At 36.9% G+C, this 13,769-nt stretch overlaps 1 protein-coding gene across 1 annotated transcript; it reads right to left on the bottom strand.

The window, feature by feature from the left end:
• Positions 1-375: 375 nt before the first annotated feature.
• On the bottom strand, positions 376-8,685 carry LOC119833780. The gene is made up of 4 exons (XM_038357961.1): positions 8,618-8,685; positions 5,476-5,621; positions 2,799-3,306; positions 376-695 (listed from the first exon to the last, which is right to left on the bottom strand). Exons 1-4 carry the CDS (start codon positions 8,672-8,674, stop codon positions 477-479), a joined length of 930 nt encoding a protein of 309 aa, XP_038213889.1. The 5' UTR covers positions 8,675-8,685; the 3' UTR covers positions 376-476.
• Positions 8,686-13,769: the final 5,084 nt, after the last annotated feature.

Below are 13,769 nucleotides of genomic sequence, written 5' to 3'. Positions count from 1 at the left end.
GTTAAAAATATTTCATTGAAAGTTGATGACTATTAAAATAAATAATAAAACTTCGAAATTTGACACATTTTTCAATTGTTTTTATCCATCCTATATGATTTAAGCTTAAGTATTTTTTATGATATTATGATTTATTATAAATTCATTCAATATCATTAACCATTTTAACTTGGGGTTCTTAGACCCATATTCATAATTGTGTTTTGTCATTTAATTTAAATTAAACATAAATTACACATACAACAAATACTTTTCATTAGAAAGCGCACAATATAAGAGACTTTAAAAAGTACAAATTCTTTCATCTGAAACAAAAAGTTTTTTAATTTCGTTCCGTTTAAATTAATTAGCGTTTTTTGTTTTTCAATTACTCGCTATTGTTATAGTTGTAAGTTGTACTTTTACTATGTTATAGCTTAAAAGTAAGTCATGTATATGGGTTTAAATACACGCCAGTCCACGATCGCCGTCACAACCTAATACTTGTACACGAGGGGTTGCAAATATCTCAGTTCTGATGACAATGTGGAGTCGTCCTTGGCCAATTCAGCGACCATTTCCTTGGCTCTATTGTTAGCGTAGTCGTGCCCGCAGTCGTGACGTTCCACCATCTTAGAGAGCGCCATTTTGAGCTGTGCGCGCGCGCCGCCGCTCGACGATTCTACTAGCGTCTTCATCACATCGGGGGAGAAACCCTGGAAAGTTTGAGAGGTTTCTAGTTTGAATTTGATATATTTATGGAGCACTAGCGGTCCGCCTCGGCTTCGCCCGTGGTACATATGTAGTATAGCTTACTTCAATAAATGGGCTACCTAACACTTAAGAACTTTTCTAATCGGCCAGTAGTTCCTGAGATTAGCGCGTTTAACGCGGTTTATATTATTAGTATAGTATAGTATTATATTATCTGTGGTATAAATTATATTTACACGAGAACAGAAGCTAAGCTAGTTCTATTTCCAGTGATATATGAATAACTTTATTCAAGTTATGTGCGATTAATAATATATTACAATATATATAATATTGTTTATAATATGTACTATTATTAATGTTATAGAAGATAACGCTGAATTTATTTATAAAAATACAGTAGTTTTCTGGTTAATAATAAAAATGAATATAAACGTACACTTTATAAGCCAATAGTAAAAGTTTTAAAACTCTCAAAACGACAACCCGATATCTATGAACTAAACTGCGTTGTTTTTGTTCCTGCGATGAAAGTAGGATCCACGCAGCTAAGTTTCACTATAAATCGGACCTTGACCTTGGAAGTTTGGGGACCCATCAAAGCAATATAACGAAGACTCGAAGAAAACAAAGTAATAAAGTTTCTAGTGATTTGATTCCTCATTTATGGGTTGGTATTATTTGTCAAATGATTAAAGTTTTATTGTTATCTGAGATATCGTTAATTACCCGACTTCAAAAGCAGGCGATTCTCAATTCGACTGTATATATGTCATAACTTTTTTCTGGGTGAAACGATTTCTTTGATTCTTTTTATATTCAAAAGTTGTTACTTGTTATGTGCGTCCATGAGTGTTTGTCTAGTTCTCACAATTTGAAGGTGGCTCAGCTTTTTTTATTTATAAAATATTATTTGACGTGATTTTATCTTAACTTCTATAGAGAAAACGTTTTTTTTAATCCATAATTTGTGTTATTGTATGTATGTTTGTAATGTGTTCACACAAAAACTTCTGGCAGATTTCAAAAATCCTTTCACATTTAGTAAGCTGCATCTCCACTGAGTGGCATAGGGTATATATGTACCATGGTCGAAGCCAAGGAGGCCGGGGAAGGCTGTGTATTATATGGAATATCAAAATCTATGTCAATGACATAAAACAAAAGTTAAAATTGCGCATAAATCGCTCCCGTTAAAAAACCATCGCTATAATTCTAGAAAAGTCTAGATCCCAGGGTCAATAACCTTAGGATACGTCTACAGTTTTAAGTTTTATCGCGAATAAACTCTCGTCGTAGAAGAACATCGGAATGCATCTGATATATCGGAGATTAGTATGAGCTTGTTATTTTTTATGTGAATAAGATTGAATTGAATTGCAAGATATCCGTCTGAGTACTAAAGTCTAGCATTTGTCTGTATAATAAATCCCTGTGGGACTACGAATATACTACTTTAATACTAGCCGCGACACCCGGTTCCACTCGGGTTATTAGAATATAACACTCACAGATAACGTGTTTTTCTATTGGTATAACAAGTTTTAAATTGGTTCTATCCAGCTTGCGTCATAAACACACACTTTAACAAACTTTACCGTTTTTAATTTTATAATTACAATAATAATACAGATAATCATTTTAATACTGTTGAATGTAGTACATATAAGTTATGAGATTTAAACCGTAGGTTTCGACGAATAAATATTTGTTTTATCAGCTGGATTACTGTAAGAATTTAATGGTGAATTTTTTTCTTTTTTGGTAAGCAACGTAACATATATCATACTAGATTAAGCCAGCGACTTTATTCACATATCAAATCCTTAGTCATTTATATTACAATATGTCAAAATAATATCTGTCTGATACATATTAAATAGTTTTATTATTTTATCAGCTGTTACCCGCAGCTCGCGCGATAGAACTAAAAATGCACAAATTTTTATCCCCCATTTTATCCCCTTGTGGGTAGCTTGTATCAAAATCCTTGCCAAAATTGAGCCCGATCGGTGCAGTAGTTTGGGCTGTGCGTTGATAGATCGGTCAGTCACCTTTGCGTTTTAAATATTTTGATATAATCCTCATAAATAAAAATAACTTACGCTATAATCCGACAGTCGTTGTCTCTTCGCATCCCGGCTCAATAGATCATATAGAAGCAAGAGTCTCAAATTGGACGACGAGAGTTTTCCCTTCGAGGAAGGTTCAGCTGGGTTGGCCCTTAAACCTTCCCAGATATCCACAACCCTATCATCATCTGGATCCCTGGCCATCCTGATCATATCTCTCACGTTCGGTGATAGATACTGCAAGTTTTCTTCATCGATATCATCATCACCAGACCGACTAGATACTTTGAGATCATCATAAGGTGGGAGCAAGTGAGGGTCACTAGGCGCTGGCTCCATGATGGGTTTGACCTGCTCGTTGTGTGCAGACAATAATGTTTCTTCTGTGTTCGTCTCTTGGGGCTGTATTAGCGTGTATTGGGAGTGTTGCTCGACTGGTAGAAGCACGAATGGTTCGGTTTTTTGGTGCAGCCGGTCGGAAGGTTTGGGCGGTGATGACGGGGAGTATAAGCCCGGTTTGTGGTGTTTTGTGGTGAGATCGCTGTAAAAATTGTGGTAAAATACTATATACACGCTCTAAAAGGAAAAGAAAATTATTAAGTTTTAGTTTCATAGCATTGTACTATTCTTTAAAAATTGCTCAGGATTTAATTCAGGGAAAGGTATGTGAATACAATTTCCCAACTAGTTGGCATTTTTCTCCTTATAGTGCCCAATTTTTGAGTCGTTAACTATAAAATTACATATTCATTTTTAAAGTCGTATTTTTTAAAAAGGTTACTGTATAAGTAGCGTAAGTAAATGTGATATTATTATATTTAAATATTCAAACATTTAATATTCTATTTATTGTTTAATTAGCTGATTACAATTATTTAGAAAACCAAATTGCTCCCGTCTAGACAGTTCTGGCTTACCAGTTAATTAACTGTAGAATTTTATTTAATATTTGTGAAATAAATTAGTGTTTGCAATATTCTCAGAATTAAATATGAATCATACCATATTTTTGATACATTAATTATTGTCATTGTTAAAATGCAAAGCGGAAAACAATTATTAAATAGATAACATTATTAAGAATAGAAGAAAGGAAGTGAAGAATAAAGCATTAAGAAGAAAATTTTAATAATTAGTATGTTATGAGGTTAATATAAAATTATAATGGACTAGCTATTCGCCCCGGCTTCGCCCGTGGTACATATACTATAGGCTATGTTACTCAATAAAGTTGCACCTTTGAATTGTGAAAGAAAATATGAAATCGGTCTGGCATTTTTTGCGTGAAAGCGTTACAAACATAAAAATTCAAAGATTTTATAATATTAGTGTGTATAGAAAGCAAGATAGAAGTTAATTAAAAGGAAGTAATCAAATAGTTTTTTACATACTGTCTTAAGATTTTCTAAGCAAAGCATATGTATCAAGTTTTCAGCCCGTGGTTTTGACCGCGTGGTCAATGGAATGCCCACGGGTATGAGATTTTTCACCGCATTTAAAGTACAGTAAACGGAATAACTAACCTATATCAATCTCTAGCTTCCTAACCATCCCTGGAGAGACATAATCACAACTGTCTTATTATCAAATTGTTCGTTATTATTTATATATTAAGAAAGGAAGAAACTATGTGAAAAAGTAAACGATTATAATATGACACTGTATTTGTGTAATTCAAGGTTTACTGAGAAAAAGTTAATGATCAAAGAGTAATTAAAATGACATAAAAGTAGTTAATCAAAGTTTTAATTGTTCTATTATAAAAAATACTAGCGGCCCGCGGCTTCGCCCGTAGGACACAAGAGCCTATATCAGGTGAAAGAATTTTGAAATTTTTTAGTTCCTCAGATCAGATCGTTCAAATAAACAACTTCTAGCTATACATTATTCATATAGATTTGAAAGATTTGCCTCTCGACATTCAACCTGTCAGTTTTCATTAGTGTACAGTCGAAACATACTACAGAGCGCGTGTCGCATTATTTTATGCGTCAATTCAAATAATGAAGAGGTATTGACATAAATTTATTTCATTTTCGTATGCGAGTCGAATGCGCGAACGCTTTCCCGCTAGCTTTGTCCAATTTATTGTGATCGCTTCTAATGCAAATATATCTCTATAACACACTGAAGGTTTTGGTTAGGGTCGTCACACTTAGATTGAAAGAAGTAGCTCAGATGCGTGTTTAATGCAGAAGCTTCTGTTTTTTTTATGTCACCATGCATGGGTAAGCACCTGATGGTAAAGCTTCCATCGCCCATGACCAGCGGCGTAAGGTTGATTACAGGTCTAACGCCTCTACTAATCGATTGCTGACTTTAAATTGGAAAGGGATTGAAAAGGATTGACGAGAGGAGTAAAGGAAGGGATTTGGAATGGTAAGGAAAAATATATGGGCTTCCTGCTCCCACACTCACGGAACGAAACACAGCAATGCTATTTCACGCCAGACTTGCGGGGGTGCCGGGATGTGGTACTTCCCCGGTGCGAGCTGGCCCAATTCGTGCCGAAGCGTGCTCGACTACCACATAAATGCTGGGAGATCGTGATGAACATTTTCTTAAACCACGTGGGCAGAATATTAGTATCTATATATATAGTAAAATATGCATAAAAGATAGTATTAAAAAAGCATAGAACCATCACCTAAGCCCGATTCTCATGTGCCATCCGCGCGGCAAGCTGCTTAGATAGTCTGAGTTAACATACAGCGGTTTGGGGGTGGTGGATGGGGGTTTCTGGGGGACGTCGTCCTTGACCTCGAACGACATCTGGTCCGTTAGATGTGCAATGATCTGCATCGCGACGGGCAGATACGAGTCTGAGAGCTGGACTTGCTGTTTTGCGGAGTGGACCTGGAAATCGGGAGACAAATAATCTTTATTTAGTGAGTTTTGTTGAAGAATAGAATTAAAAATTATCAAAATTAAACCAAAATCAAGTCTAAAGGATTTAAATACAAACATACAGATGAAGCTAAAATAAGTATTTTAAAAAAGTCCCGTAAATTACATTGTTTCGAAATTGTAAAATAATCACTATTATTTCACTGAGGTTTAATGAATCATTAATTTAAGCTAATGGCAAAGGTTATATGTTTTTGCAGTGAATTATTATCAATATAAATAAACAATTCAAAACGTTAACTTAATATAAGAGCGTTCCACAGTTTCTATGTAACTAAAGTGACAAAATTCAATATAATAATTAATATTGAATGAAGAGCATACGGCGTCAGAATTATGGACACACTTCAATTATAATTTGAACGGCAAAATCCTAATTAATTTGCTCTCGTCTCAGGAAGCAACGTTGAATAAACATTGACTTTATTTTGCTTATTAACCGACTTCAAAAAAGTTCCCAATTTAAAGTATTTTGTGTCACACCTACCCACCATCATAACTTTTACTGCCGCACCGTTTTTGATGCTTGTTTTTTATTGGAAGCTGGTGCCTCCCATGTGGTCACATTTTTGGTCTAGTTTCAATAATTTGAAGTCGTTTTAAGGTTTCAAGTTTGTTTCTTGTAACGCCTAACCAAATTTTACCAAAATGTGTACACTTGATTATTATAAACAAGGAGAATATAATAATGGAAGTTTTAATACAATTCATAATTCAGGAATAAATGTTTATATAATTAATTTATAGTGAGATCCCACAAACATTGCTCATCAAACTTAATTTCGCAGGATGTATTTCAAGTTAAGATCCACCGTATCCTTTTCCTTATCTTTTCCAGTTCATTCGTCACGTCGACAATCCTTCGAGGTAAAAGATTACCTCTTAAAAGCGAGCGATCCTGCCTCTGCACTTGTTCATGGGCCGAGGGTCGCTTACCATCAGACGAACCACCAGCTCAATCACCCGCTATGATATAAAAAAGCCACCTAATAACATGGCTATCAAAGAAATTAATCAAAACCACAGAATTCAATTCAAGCGATAATTACAGTCAATTAAGGTCATGACCTAATCCAAATTTCTTCAGTGAACAAATTTAATACGTATTAAGATCAAAGGAAACTTACAAATGTCTCAACCTATACAATCGTGCTCTATACGAGTTATTTGTCCCGGCATCTCTCGATAAAAAGATATATTTACTTAAACCCAAACTAAAACACTTTTTATGCAATAAGACTTCTTCTAGAAGCACTTTTGAATCGTCATAACAAAGTTTTTACATTTACCACCACACTTATTATAAAGAAAGAAGTTAGAGAAGAAAGAGTTAGAGAGTTAGAGAGTTAAGAAGTTAAGTTCGTGAATTTGTAAGTTTGTGTCGTTGTAGCGGGTAATCTCTGGATCTACCGAATTGATTTTAATAATCTTTTACCAATAGACAGCCACGTTATCTGTCAGTATCATAGGCTATATTTTATTTTGATTTTTTTACGCCAGGACAATTGGCTTGTATGTAATAAATTGTAAAACTCGATAAAGATGCAGCTTTCTAATGTGTACTAATATTATAAAGCTGAAGAGTTTGTTTGTTTGAATGCGCTAATTTCGGGAACTATTGGTCCGATTGGAAATTTATTTCAGCGTTAGATAGCTCATCTATTGAGCAAGGCTATAGGCTAAATGGCGGACTGCTAGTGGTAAATAAACTCAAAAGTGGTCGACTATTTTTTTAGGTACAAACAAACAGAAATATTCTCTCTTTATAATATTAGTTTAGATAAATATTAGTACCTGTTTCTGGTATTCGTGTGTACCACACACACGTTAACAAACTGACATGAATATAATATGTACATATTTTAAATTATTTAAGTAATATTTCAACAATTCCGCATTTATTTTTCAATCACAGTCTATATTTTCTTGGTGTCTTTTACTCTATGGGATGGAATTGTCTTCCTTAACACAGAATCCTAGATAGAAAGACAGCCCCTTAAATTGTACATTTGCGAGATCAAGTACTAGTTAATTTATTCCGATAGACTCCGCTTCGCTCCTTTTATTTGCAGTGTCTTTTATTTGAATACTAGCTGCGCCTCGCGGTTTCACCCGCGTAAGTCCGTATCCCGCAGGAATATCGGGATAATGAGTTGCCTATATGTTATTCCAGTTGTCCAGCTGTCTACGTACCAAATTTCATTGCAATCGGCTCAGCAGTTATTGCGTGAAAGAGTAATAAACACACACACATCCTAACAAACTTTCGCATTTATAATATTAGTGGGATAGTAGGATTAGTAGGATAAGATATAAGTAGGATAGTACGTAGCGACCATCAAACTGAAGTGGTACATTGCAGAAAATCTTGAAAGTATTTTCATATGAATGCGAGAATTTAATGATATTTTTAACCAAATCGGAAGCCTCCAATCTGCGCACCATTGTTCCGTTGGAAAGCGAAAACTCATAAATATTCATTCGACGTTCCTTGCCCCATTCAGTCACAATGTCTGTTTGTCAGTTTATTTGTCACACTTTTACGAAGTGACGCTTTTGGCCAACGTATTAATAATGACAGATAAACTTATTTGTTGCGTATACAAAAGAAACTATTATTAATCAGGAAATTTAAGGGAAAAAATTATGATAAGAGATAACATGCACTTAGTAGAAGTAAGTCGTTAAAACCATTTAAAAATTGAGGTTTTTGATTTCCAGGTTCGGTAAGAAATTAATAGATATAGTTACTTTCAATTAACCAATAGGGAGATAGGTAGATGTGGACTGAGGGAAGAAAGGCCTTTGCCCAGCAGTGGGACAGGCATGGCTGATTAATAATGAATAATAAAAAATAATCCGATTACTGATTTGATACAATCAACAAAAAAATTAAAATCAAACAAAAATAAAATCAGTAAGTGAAAACAAAATAAGGTACATACCAAAACATTTTTGCCCGTCTGTAGGAAGACTGCGAATAATAGCACTTGCCGCAACATGGTTTATATCTGGAAAGAGTAAAACAAAGTTAACTGTATGGTATTAAACAAACCATCTAAATGTAAACATAAAAAATCCCAAAAGTGGGTGTTGAAACATCTATTTTATCAGCTCATAGCACTAGTTCCGAAAAAAATTAAATATGTTCTAACCTTGTATTACGTATTTATCCAAACATAACTCAAAAAGATAAGAGGTACAAAAATAATTTCCTACAATTAGGGTCACATATAGCCCGGGAGGGTGCCACTCCAAATCACAACAAAAAGACACACCAATAATATATATGAATCCAGTGGTTGACCCGCGGAGTTATAAAGTAACAAACCAAAAAAAAAGAAAATTAATTGAATTGAGTTCCCTCTCTTTTGGCAACGTCGGTTAATAAACATAAAATGCGATTAAATCATAGCACTTACTTATTATTGAACCAATTTATACGATATCATAATCAGCCCATACACGTTCCCACTGCTGGGACACAGGCCTGATGAGGGTATTTATACGATATACCTGTTTTCAATTTACACGCCTATACGATGAGAAAGTTATTATTGACTGCTACTTCTACGTTGGCTGTGAAATAATTGTATTATGCAATGTCGTTGTATTAAGCAATCAAATATTAGTAATATATATTTGTAGTGTACGGACATTCGATAACATAGCTCGTATGCAATGTGCCGTCCCTTGGGGGCTAATCATTGGGAAGATATTGTGACTTCGAATAGCTCTAGGGAAATTATCTTGATGAACTAGATGAATGCTTGTCACAAGCTATAGTTAATGTGATAATAGAAAACGTTTCACATTGATCACACATTATGACGTGTTTACCTACATCGCTTCGTTGTTAAGAATACAATAATTAAAGAAAAATAGTTCGAGATCTGACTGACTCAGACATAGAAAATAATCTTAGAAAATAACAGACGTATATTCCTACAATCGGTATAACGAAGCTACGGTGCAATTGCGGTTCTTTATAAAATTTAACGCCTGATAAAATAACATTGTAAGAGCGATGAAACTCGTAATAAAAAAAGAGTCAGGCGTTTTCGCGTAGGCGTCGTAAAATTTATAGCTGTCGTTAAAGTGAACAACAATTTAATACATGCAAAACGAGTGAGATAATTTATTGAGATATGATTTGGGAAAATACAATTTATTTCGGCACGAAGTTTACCTGAGAGTGAACTCAATCAATGTTAATCAGACGTTGATTTCGTTTATTATTTATGCATTCGTTGTAGATATTTCCAAGTTGGTATATTTGTATGTTGAGTATGATATAAGGTAGTTAGTTTTTATTAAAACATCAGCCAATGTGACGGTTTTTATGAGTTGTATTATAAACAATGAGAACAAATAAACATCACGTGTGATGGACCGAAATCATTCATAGCATAGAACAGTATAAAAGAAAAAGTAGGAATAAAATAATGAGAATATATGTGCACGCAGTAACTTTAAACATCTAATACTTATCAATGTACTCTGGTACTCTATTTGATAAAATAAATCACGATTTAAACCCGTTAAAAGCGTATACAAAGGCAACAGATATTTCAGTGTAAGCCCTGTCAATTACGACATGGTTTATGTTTAGTTACTCCAAATAAGGTATTTAGCTTGGTCTAAGAGTTGGGTACAAATGCACCCTTCATACGCCGTTAGTCGCCCGATTTCTGAGCTTTCTACCTCTTATTTACTGTTATTGCTTATCTTATCTTAGACACGGAAGCTGTTGAATTATTGGCCTCTTGGTTTGTTCTATAAACGAATTGAAGGAGATAGTTTATATTATATACTAACTAGCTGCGCCTTACGGTTTCACCCTTACGGTTATCGGGATAAAAAGTTGCCTATGTGTTATTCCATTTGTCCAGCTATCTACGTAGTAAATTTCATTGCAATCGGTTCAGTAGTTTATGCGTAAAAGAGTAACAAACATACACATATATCCATCCTCACAAACTTTCGCATTTATAATTTTAGTAGGATAGGATAGTAGGACAGGATAGTCCATTTTTTATCTCGAGTTTCATTCCTTGTTTAGTGGTTTCTGTATGAGAGTTGAATTTCCATTTATGAAGAAAATAAATTTGTTAACCGTAGGCTTAGTAATTATTTTTTTTTAAATGTATTTTGTCTATTGCCCAAAAGGTTGCTCGGTGGAAGGAGCGCCATTTTTTTACAATAAAGCATTTTAAATTTGTACTTTTTTGTTTTCATCCGGTAAAATAAATACATTTTTTTACAATATTCACAACAAAACATCAGGATATTTATGTATTTTCTGTTATTTATGTACATCATAAATAAAATCACGACCCTAATAAAAAAATTCGACCTAAACCAATCATGTTTAATGAGGGAAGACCCTAAGAGATATTATTTTGGCGATAAAAAGTGATTTAGTGATAACTTAAGAGGACCGGTTTGGCAAGTTAGAAGTTAAATAAGTTGTTTTAAATGCAATGTTTTATATTTACATTGGTTTATGCATATTTTAGGCTACCTAAGGGCATCTTAAAGTTCGCTGACTATTTCTTTCAATCTTATCCTATTAGTATCCTACTTAATATTATAAATGCGAAAGTTTGTAAGGATATGTGTGTGTTTGTTGCTATTTCACGCATAAAGTGCTGAAACGATTGCAATGAAATTTCGTACGTAGATAGGTGGACAACTGGAATAACATATAGGCAACTTTTTATCCCGATATTCCTACGGGATACGGACTTACGCGGGTAAAACCGCCGGGCGCAGCTCAGTAAAAAACAAGTGTCTTTATTTTGTGTTGTTTAAAATTAAACATTCTATAGAGATTATTGTTTGTCAAGTAAGTGAAAAAAGGAACACATTATTAGCTTACTCTTAAAATCAATGGAAAAGCATATAAATACTAACTAATGCATAAATAAATAACCTTTTAATTTTATTATTGTTTAATAAAAGCCAATAACGTAAAGACGAATTGTGTAAATGACAAGCGTATAAGGAATGTGAGCTTTTAAACTTGTTTTTACATTAAGTTTGACTTTTAATCAAGGGTCGAATAAAAATCTTAATCCCTTTACGTAGTGTTTGATAAAACGCATTTAGTATTTTCTTGTGTTTGATTTTACGCGAGTATTATACATTTAGAAATTAAAAACTTATTAACGGATTTTAAACGCGATTTATTCATTATATTATTAAACGAAACGTCGGGTTAATAATATAATGAATAAATCGCGTTTAAAATCCGTTAGAGTTTTTAATTTCTAAAACGCATTTATCTTTATATTTATGTAAGGTATACGAAGAAATCCCGTGTGGAGTTTCTGGTCTCCCATCGGGCGCGTCCCCGGGTGGCGGATAGGGGAAGTCCCCCAAGACAGGGGGGTACCGGCTATCCAGCCGGCGCGGACCAAAACCAGTGAGAGGGAGCGGGAGGACCTTCTGTAGGGTCCTTCTGTAGGAGTCCTTGCAGAGGACTTAGATGGGTTCGTTCGAACAGTGGCCGCATTGGCGGCGGAGGATGGCGGTCGTAACGATCGCGGCGCGGCGGGTTCGACGGCAGGATGTCTGTCGCCGGGTTAGGGGTTTCGGCCTCCCGTCGGGCAAACTGTTACCCGTTGTAGTGTTGTTGATCATGTCTAGCAGCTATGACGGGCCAGTGGGCTTGCCTTAACCGGCCGGCCCGAGAGGAAGGACACCTCACTAAAAAACCCTCTAAACTCGCGCTGTGGCCCAGCGGCGTGGGTTTCCTGTCTGGTGTGGACAGTTTGGCTCAGGGAGTAAGCTGAGTCTTAGTTGAGGCCACCCACGGATACCGCCCGACCTCCGTGGAGTAATAGGGTTACCCGGGTGCAGGGGGCACCGCCCGGGTGGACCACCTTTTCCCCCATACTCGTGGGAATAAAAATGGAACACATGAAACAAAACCCAATGAAAGATACCGATGAGTATTGCATATCGGAACGAGGAGTGGAGGCGCGCGTGAAGCGCGTTGTAACCAGGGAGGGGATGGCTGGGCCAAGTGGACTGTCGGCGGCAACGTCTATAGACAGTCTTATGACGGTCCAGTCATTCGAAGAAGACCGATTGTGGGCGAAACGCAAACGGTCCTCTGGTGCGAGCCGTTCAGGCTCGTCAACGGAAGAGGGGCGAACTCGCACATCGAGGCGTAATGCCCCAAAAAGAGGCAGAGGGCGGCCCCCGACCAGCGGGGCGAGCATGGCTTCCACAAGGAGGGCTTTAGCGCACGCAAAGAGTGGAGATCTGGAGCTGGAGTCTGGGCCAGAGGTCTCGAAAAGCCGATCCTCTCGGGTTTTGCGTGCTGGCCGTAGTGACGGTAAATCCGCCGCAGTCCTCCGGCACTGTATTGAGGAAAACTTGGCCGCTATTGAAGAGGTGCGGGCCAAGTCCTCAAACCTGAAGGGCACGTCCAAACAGGCCCTAAAGGATGCAACGGAGGCGATCCAGGAGGCGGTGGCGCTTCTCGTACAGCGCACTGCCTCCGAGGAGACGCGGCGGCTTGAAATAAACAATTCTCATCTCCAAGCGGAGATAGAGGGCCTCCGCAAGGAGATAGGAGAATTGAAAACTGCGATAGGAGCTACGCAACTTATGCAGCCGCATCAGCCGGACTCCGAACTGGCCGCGAATATCTTGCGGCAGGTCGGAGATTTGGTGAGCGCCCGATTCGAGGCGTTGGAGGAGCGTCTTCTTCCGCAGAAGCGCGTAAGGCCGTCGCTGGCAGGGGACGGCAGGAATGAAGGCTTGGTGGTTGGACAGCCGTCAAACGAGGACTTACCGCCTCTTCCACCACCAAAGGCCAAAAAGAAGGTGTCGGTCAAGGCTGTTATGCTGGTGAAAGCTAGCAAACAGACCAAGAAACAGACGGCAATGACCGGTCCGGGCCCGAATGCTAAGCCAGGCGAGAGAGGGAACAAAGGAGAGCAGAGGGCTTCAAAAACCATGCCCTCAAATGAGTCTGCGCTCTCGACATCTTCTGCTTCCCGTCATCAGCCGCCCGAAGAAGGGTGGACTTTGGTGGAGCGGAAGAAGAAGAAATCAAAGAAGGGGAAAGCGGCGGTGCGTTCA

The sequence above is a fragment of the Zerene cesonia genome, chromosome 2 (assembly GCF_012273895.1).
Source record: "Zerene cesonia ecotype Mississippi chromosome 2, Zerene_cesonia_1.1, whole genome shotgun sequence".
In the NCBI taxonomy this organism is placed as follows: domain Eukaryota; kingdom Metazoa; phylum Arthropoda; class Insecta; order Lepidoptera; family Pieridae; genus Zerene; species Zerene cesonia.
Note: the sequence above shows the minus strand (reverse complement) of the source record. Positions and strands in the feature narration are given on the sequence as shown.

Coding starts and splice junctions, on each gene's coding strand:
- LOC119833780 (XM_038357961.1), bottom strand. CDS start 8,674: ATGTTGCGGCAAGTGCTATTATTCGCAGTCTTCCTACAGACGGGCAAA. Junction 5,622..8,617: donor AGACGGGCAAAAATGTTTTG/GTATGTACCTTA, acceptor CCCGATTTCCAG/GTCCACTCCGCAAAACAGCA. Junction 3,307..5,475: donor TCCACCACCCCCAAACCGCT/GTATGTTAACTC, acceptor CAATTTTTACAG/CGATCTCACCACAAAACACC.